This window comes from Teleopsis dalmanni, chromosome 1 (genome assembly GCF_002237135.1).
Source record: "Teleopsis dalmanni isolate 2A chromosome 1, ASM223713v2, whole genome shotgun sequence".
Classification (NCBI taxonomy): Eukaryota; Metazoa; Arthropoda; class Insecta; order Diptera; family Diopsidae; genus Teleopsis; species Teleopsis dalmanni.
The window spans coordinates 22,388,409-22,397,227 of record NC_051846.1 but is presented as its reverse complement, the minus strand read 5'-3'; the positions used below and the strand labels follow the sequence as shown (position 1 = coordinate 22,397,227).

The 8,819-nt window shown below is 27.1% G+C and overlaps 1 protein-coding gene across 1 annotated transcript; it reads left to right on the top strand.

Annotated features, from left to right (window-relative positions):
• The first annotated feature begins 6,084 nt into the window (after positions 1-6,084).
• Positions 6,085-8,236, top strand: LOC119670183 (cuticle protein 38). The gene is made up of 2 exons (XM_038080348.1): positions 6,085-6,173; positions 7,484-8,236. The coding sequence occupies exons 1-2, from the start codon at positions 6,162-6,164 to the stop codon at positions 7,952-7,954; spliced, it is 483 nt and encodes a 160-aa protein (XP_037936276.1). The 5' UTR covers positions 6,085-6,161; the 3' UTR covers positions 7,955-8,236.
• Positions 8,237-8,819: the final 583 nt, after the last annotated feature.

Sequence of the window (8,819 nt, the reverse complement as noted above, 5' to 3'; positions counted from 1 at the left end):
GAAGGAGATAAAATAAATATTGATGAAGATTAAGAATTTTGCGTTTTATTTAAAATTTCCGGAAACTTTTCGGTCACAAAGATGTGTTTTTTTAATTGAAATACTGATGCATAAGTAAACGCTATAGAATTAAGTAAAGAGTAAAAAGTGCATATTTTGAACTTTTCTCTGTAAATGGTTTTAAAATAAAACATAAGACATGATGCTTCCTGTGTGGAAACCACAATTGAATCGAATTGAAATCATCGAATTAATTAATGTCCTTACATTTAATTAACAATGTTTCTTCGGTGTTTTCGACAAGTGCGTTAGCATTTTCATTTAGACAAAAACTCATTCTAATCTAGTTTACAACCCAAGCTGCAAATTTCATATGTGGTAAATGATTATTTAGCTTAAATTCTTGGATCAATTCAATTTTATAAACTGTGAAGTATCGATTTTCATAAGTAATCTTCCATATGTCTTTTTTCTTCTTCTTAGTTGGTCATTACACACGTGTGTCGTCCTTGGCCGCGTCGAGTAGCCTCCGCCAGTCAGCTCGATTAGTTGCTTTCTGACGCCAGTTGGTAGTAACGAGCGCCCCCAAATCGTTGGTCACCTGATCCTTCCACCGAAGATGCGGACGTCCTCTACCGCGTTTTCCACCTGCGGGTACCGAATCAAATACCTTTCTAGCCGGAGCACTTCCGTATGTTGCTATAAGAATATTCACGTTGTTGAGAACTACGTCCAATTTAAGAGTATTAATTTTATCTATGCTTTGGTTAATATCATCGACTGTATATACGCATGATGGATTATGATATTATAGTATTAGTAATATTATAATAGCTATCACCTGATTTGATTTTTTTTTATTTTAATGCAAATAGTATTATCTGTAGGTCATCTATGTTGACACACTTTTCAGTCACATTTATTTTAATACTAACGAGATTTTTACCAGACTTTGGCTATATACTCCAAGCAATGTGCAAATCGTAGTCCAATCGTAGTCCAAGCAATTAAAAATATATTTCCCATAGAACAAACCCAATATTTTTGTATTAAAATTTTTGGTAAAATTTAGAGAATTATTAAATAATACTGAACACAAATATTTTGTTTGTGTCTTGAGAAAATTAGCCGCCATTAGGTTTAAAGATAGCCATGGCTAAGTTTTCACAACTTCTATAAAAAATGAGACGTTCTTTACTTATTTTACTTAAAGAAGTCAAATATGTTATTTCATAAAATTATTACTAATTTAGCTTCGACGTATCTTACAGTATCACATATCAAACATTTTGGCTTTCAAGAGACAATAAATAGTATCTTTGTGCTCTGGTGTGATTAAAAATGAATACAAAAAAAACGCAAACAATTAAAATTTCTGAACATGATTTGACTTCGCTTAATCTTTGAAGTGGAGAATTCATCAATGTGAACCACTTCAATCAGAGGAAATAACAATGTTGAAAACCTTAACGAACTCTTGAAAGAAAAAGGCAGTTTGTCACCCAAAGAATTGCGAAAGATCCGTTGAATGTGATTGCTTGCAGGTTGCATGTTGCAAGTCTCAGTGGCAGTTAAACCATAATTAACAGTTTTTAAAATGTGATTTATATATGAAGTCGCGAAAACAATGATGAGAGTACTAAGGTGTGAAAAAGTGTATTAAAATATTTTGGTTCCAATATCGGGAGCAGTTGTAGTGCTAAAGATTATAAACTGGAATTTCTTATAAAATAAAAACTAGCACATTGTACTAGTATATAGTATAACTTAATAGTATGAGCTCTATTTCAGCGTAGAGTGAAAAGAACTATAATTATACAATTAAACTAATATCTGCGACTGCTGTATAGATACAAAGATACATAATTGTAAAAAATATTGCTCATTGTTTTCCTGCTTTATTTTATCTTAAGTGAACAATTTTTTTTTGCAATATTGCAAAATATATTAATTGAATTTAATATGTTTTAATTTTTGCAATGGATTAGTTTTCGAAATATATAATTGCTAATGAGTTAAGCATGACTACCACACCCAGTGAATAGGCACACTGTTAATCTATATGTATATTTTATGACTGTATATATCGAATAATGCTTTACACACTAAATTATATTAAATGATTAACAATAATTTAATATATATTAATGCGAATTTTAATTTCCTAACCTTTTTTATGCAAGTACAATATTTTTCTCATAATTATTTATGTATATTTATTAAATTTTTTTATTATACCGATACATTCTATTCTGAACACCCTACCGGTTGAATTAGTGAGAAACCACAAATCTTTTCATACAAATTTTTGGAATCACTTAAGCACGACAACCACAGAAGACTGAACTAACAAACCACAACCGAAGCACTTAGAAGGCTGACAAAAAATCATAATTAAACAATAAAAATCAAATAAAATATTAACAATAAAAAAAGTAACATTTCATTGAAATGTAAACCGAATTAAAGTGTTCAGTGCTCATGTTTCCGGTAGTTCAAGTCTTCAGCAATGAACTCTTTAATTGCAACTGAAAAAATGCTATTAAATTTTTCGTTGGTAATTGCGTTTCATATGGACTACAACGTTTTGCCTCACAATTACTATTTATTAACATATTGTATATTGTCTGCAATTTGTCAACTTGAGATAAAATAATGTCCATATATACTTATTTCAAAAAAAAAAATTTTTATTATACAAAATTTAAAATATAATTAATTTTCTCGAGAATTTGATTATAACCTATCATCATTTAACCAAATCATTTCAGAGAAAATTATATCTTCATGTTAAACGTCGATATGTTCCCTTTTTCACAGTTGGTATTATGATATACTACATCGATATTAATATGAGAATACTCGTATATATTATAAAAATTAAATCTGTAATATACTTTTAAAAATAAGTAATCAACTGTTATTACGAGGGCTATTGAGGGTATACGAGGGTATTGTGCCTAATAAAGGAAAAGCAGTGGTTTATAAGTAAAAATAGTTTTATTGTGCTTCAAAGTATTCGCCATGAAGATTGTTTCATTTTTGCATTCGATTGAATCAATTTTACAAACAATTTCGCTACTCTGAAGTAAGTATCCTCAAAGTTAGAGTTTTGAATCTCCCAAACGGCTTGTTCGGGCGCAAAAAAAACTGTTCGCCATGCATTTTTTCTTAATGTTTGGGAACAAGAAGAATTCATTGGATTTCAAGTCGGGACTATAAGAAAAAATAACTCTCGTGGTAAAGGATGACCTTCTTTCGATTATTGATTTTCCTTAATTCTTCAAAAACTTCCGTCAACCAAATGGTTATGTACCACTGAAAACTGACCGTTCTACGTTGTTCACGTGGTACATTTGCGTTATGACCGGTTTTTCTGAAAAATAATGCTAGTATTTGCTTGGATTTGCACCTTTCACGGAAAACTTCTGTTCTGCTTCTTTTGTTCTTTGATAAATCCAAATACAGTCTACTTATTATTAAATTGATTATTGTATTCAACTAAACGTAAATTAGTAATTGAAGCAGTTTTATTGAATAATGATTGTGATACCTTGGGTAATCCATTCCAGTAAGTGTTTCATTTAAATATGATATTTAAATATTATATTTATGAAATTATAATATATTTATATATTTATAATATATTTATGATATATCTTTTTTGAAAAAATTTTTAAATAAATTTTAAATAAATAAAGTCATTAATGATAACTTTAGAGTGTTAAAGATTCAATACCATGAAGATGCCTATACAATATAGTCGAAATATCGGTTAAAATAATAAAATTTTTTAAAAAAACACAAGTAATAATTTTTTATTTAATTTAATTAAAAAAGTGCATATTTAACTATTGACTAGTAATCCCGTTAAAAAATAAAAATATCATTAAAATTTTTTTTTGGTAATAAAGACATTAAATTATAAAATAAAGCTTTATAAATATATACTTTAATAATTTTAACAAATTAAATTAAATTTTTAGTTTCGTTGTAAATTTCAGATGTACGTATTTATTATTTTGCGAACTTTTTACCTTGTTATAATAAATTTATTTTTATTTTATTAAAAAAATGAGATTATTTAGGTATATTTTAAGTTTTGAAAACATTTGAGTTTCCATTGACTTTTCATTGAGTTTTTATGTATGCTCCCAACAATTTTTATATACATATTTTTTTTATATAATTAAGGATTTTAATAAAAATATATTTTTAGAAAATTTTTTAATTTTGTTTTAAATTAAATAATAGTAATTTTATTAATGCATTTATAAATTTAGAAATTAAGATAAGTTTTTTTTAAGTTTTATTTTAAATTTAAAAAAAAAATTTTTTATAAGTTAATTTTTTATTAAGTTTTGCTCTAAATTTAAAGCGATTAAAGATTTTAAATAAATGAAATTTAAAAATATGTTTATAAAATATTTAAAAACAAATTTATAAAAAAATTTAAAAATACACTTAAAAACAATATTCAAAATAAATTAAAATTAAATTTGCGTGTTTTCTAAATTTTTTAATTTATTTTTTATAATTCTCGAATTCTAATATAAATTATATCCAAAGCCTATGCAAACACTTAACCCATAGTGTGACAAATGAATTTGTTCCTGATGCACACTCTATGTATTAAATACTCATTGCTATAATTTTAATTAAAATAAGTTCTAAAAAATATATAATAAAATTGTTCTTAATTATAAAGGTATTGGGGATTTTTGCAACATTTTATTTTTAGTGAATTTTTTATTTTTTTGTTATACTCTTAAAATAACTTAAGTTATTTGTAATTTCAATTAAAACTAATTTAAGAAAGGTATTTGATTTTTCTGCAAAATTCTTTATTTAATTTTTATAATTCTCAAACTTTAAAATAATTTAAGTTTTTAATTAAAATATATAAGAAATTTTTCTTATTTTCGCGTTTTTATATTGAGAATGTTTTTTATATATTATATTTTTATATTCGTTTATATTAGAATTATTGGATTTAAAAAAAATTTGGTTTTTAATAAGAACTAATTTTAAAATTTTTTTTTTAAATTTTTTTAGTAATTTATTTAATACATTTTATTATTATGTTAAGGCTAGTTGAGTCAGTGCACCTGAGCATTTTTTATAAACTGCGAGGTTTCTTCAAAACCCCTCTTTGCGCCTTGACTAGATTATTGTATATCACTTCATCAGACTAAGCGATAATTCACCACAGATCTGCATACCTCCCCGAGGAGCCTGTATCCATTCTGAGATTTTATAACATATTATTCTATTATTATTTAATATTATTTTAAATATTTCTATTGAACAATATTTTATTTTTGCATATACAATATTTTACTATTAAAAACATAAAAAAAACTTGATATTCTTATATTACAAAAATTATTAAAGAAGTGTTTTATTAAATTAAGAAATCTCCTTGTAAAATTAATACATTATAATTATCGTATTATATATTAATATTTACATAAATTTTGAATAAATTTAAATTTTTGTTTTGCTTCATTCAAGTAATCGCAATATTGCAATAATAATAAAGCAAATGACACTCGCTTTGAGTAACTCGATTTTGTTTACTGCTCATTGCACAGCGCTAAGCTTTGAGTCTTGCCTTGCTACTGACTCAGCAGCGGAAAATGCTGAGATTTTTCTTGAAAGCCCAGCTCATGACTGATATTGTACAAGATGTTCGTCGTCGTCGTTGTCGTCGCCGTTGTTATTCTTGTTGTTTTTGTTACTGCTGTTGATTTTTGCTGCTATTAATGTTACCCTCAGCGCTGAAGCAAAGCAAAGTTTGTACTAACAGAAGTCATTGACGGGGCGTTTTATGTACTACTACAGTGTATTTTCGTGTTGTTGTTGGCGTTTTTGTTATATTTATTTTTGTTTTTATTACAAAGTAACTTTGGGAAATAGCACTGGTCGCGTTTTAGTTTAATTTGTTTTTGGTTTTTCTATTTTTTTTTTGTTGTTTTTGCGTTGCGGTATTGTTTTGTTGTGACTATTTTTGAATTTTTTTCTCAGAATTTTTTCTTTACTATTTTCGAGTATAAATATTCGTTACACTGACCAAATCAAGACATAACAGAATCTGCAAGCAACAAACAAGCAAAGTACTCTTCTGTGAAAACTCCACATCAAATCAACTTCATATCAACATGTTCAAATTGGTAAGCAGGACGTGATGTGAATATCCTTGTTACACATAAGAACACAGTGCTTAATAGTGTTAAACGATCATGAAAAATGTCTTAAGGACTTGGATATGTATTTTAACCGTTTTATTGAAAAAGATTAATTTTGTTAAATAAATATAAAAAATAATAATCATATAAAGTTTATATACTGGGACAGTGAAGTGATTGCATTATACATATATTGTTAATATTTTGTATTTAACAGAAAGTGTCGTAATAATTAAAGTGATAGGATTTTTTTAATCCAGTGTCAGTTAAGTGATGTTTTATATCTTTAACGGTCAGTTTTACAATATGCACTTAAGTAAGTAACCTTTAAATTGCCCATATTAGATACTTAAGTGTTACTTAAATATGCTTTTATCGGTAAGCCAGGACTTAAGTGTGCATTGTGAAACTAACTCTATTCTTTTAATTTTCAACTGGAAAGGAAGGTGGCATAAATATGTGATTCTTAAAGATATAAGTAGTGAAAAATTTTTACTATTTGATAATGTCAACTTGTAAATAAGCTAACACTTTCTATGTAAATGCCAGTGATTTATATATATTATAAATATATATATATGTAATACGATTTCATATAGGCAAACTTAAAAAATCAACATCAGAAAAGTGAGCATCTGGTACTTGTTCTATATATGTTCTTATTTGTTACATAAATATAAATAATTTGAAGCCATAGTAACGTCACAGTATATAGCCTACTGCATTAAATAAATAGAGTATAAAATTATAAATAACATTTCTAATAATTTAAGACATTTAAATGAAATTCAATTTAATCGAGCTTAAGATCGATATTTTAACACTCATTTTAATAAAAAGTATTAAATAACCTGAATAAAGGTCGATTTAAATTTAACTGGCCTTAAGGACGATAATTTAACACTCAAATTAGTCAAAGAAGTGTTAAGTAGCCAAACTTAAACTCTAAAGATCGATGGCTAAAGGTCGATTTAAATTTAACAGACCTTAAGGACGATAATTTAACACCTAAATTAGTCAAAGAAGTGTTAAGTAGCCGATCTTAAGCCCAAATAAATTTAATTTAATTGAAATATAATACGATAATATAAATAAATTTTTCATATATTTATAATTTAAATAAGAATAATTAAAAACTTTTATTGAAATTGCAATTAATTAAAGAGATAGATAGTGTTACCGCTTTAACACTATGTTTTGAATCAAATTGAAAACTATATATTACTTTAAACATTACACACTATAACCACAAAAAAATAATTAACTATATCTAATATTTATAACAATCCTTACAGATTGCTTTATTCTCTGCACTGTTTGCTGTATCATCAGCCGGCTACATTGGCGGTGGTTATGGACTTGGCGGTGGTTATGGACTTGGCTATAGCGGCCTACATGCACCAGCATTGAGCTACCATGCACCAGCTGTGGTTTCGGCACCAATTGTTAAAACTTATGCCGCTCCCGTTGTAGCTGCACCAATTGTTAAGACAATTGCTCCCTTAGCGACTTCATATGCCAACACATATAAAGTAGCCACCAAATCAGTACCAATAGTACATGCCGCTCCAGCTGTTGCCGTACATGCTGCGCCAGCCGTTTATGCTGCCCCTGCTATTCACACCTCATCCAGCTATCATGGCTTGGGACATGGTTTAGGTTTAGGCTACGGCTATGGCGGTTATGGAGGTTATGGTGGTTATGGCAGTTACGGTATTAGCAGCTTGGGTTATGGACATGGTTACGGTCACTCTTTGTTACATTAAATTGTTGTCTAAATGGAACGTTAACTGCCGCATGCTAAGACCGATTTGTATATATATATATGTTTTTGTAATGCCTCCGAACGTATTATTATCATTTTTATACACAAAAAATAATCATTAACCACTGCCATTTTTAAGTCGTACATCGTAAATTTAACAACGCATGGAACATCCAGTTTATCGCGATATTTTTGTATTAAAGCTGCAGTCATAAAAGTTTAAGAAGGAAAGAGTGTTATTTTAATACTTTTTTGTATTATAAAAAATGTTGATATGAGAAAATCTAGTAAAGTTTTGTTTGTTTGTTTGTTTATAAAATTGTTTGTTTGCATATTCGTAAAAATTAAATTCCATATTTGTAAATAAAACAATTGTTAAGAAAACAATTCTTTTTTTTTGTTTTAAATTCAAAACAAATTCTTTTTAAAGTTCTTTTTTAAAAGCAGTTTCAAATTTTCCTAAACCTGATTAAATATACAGCATATATAGGTCAGAATATAGTTGTTAAAAAGACAATCTTAAAGCAGATTCTATAAGTCTCCATTAATGCAATTTCCAGTTTGGCTAATCTTCAGAATAGAGTAAGGTATTCTGATCTTCAAGTATTTTCTTAATTTATTTATCTTATTTTCTTGATTTAGTTGACGAATAAATTATATTAAAAGAGCACATATTTTTGCTTAAATTTGACCTACATAGATAGCAATTTTCTATATTACATACATTGTGGATTGAAGAAAATAAGATATGAACTTAAAATGTCTAGTATAGACATAATTTTTCAAAACCATAACGTGCATGATTTTCCGTTATAATGTTCTAGGTTTGAGTTTAAGTCAAAATGCTTCACAACTCCTATTATTTA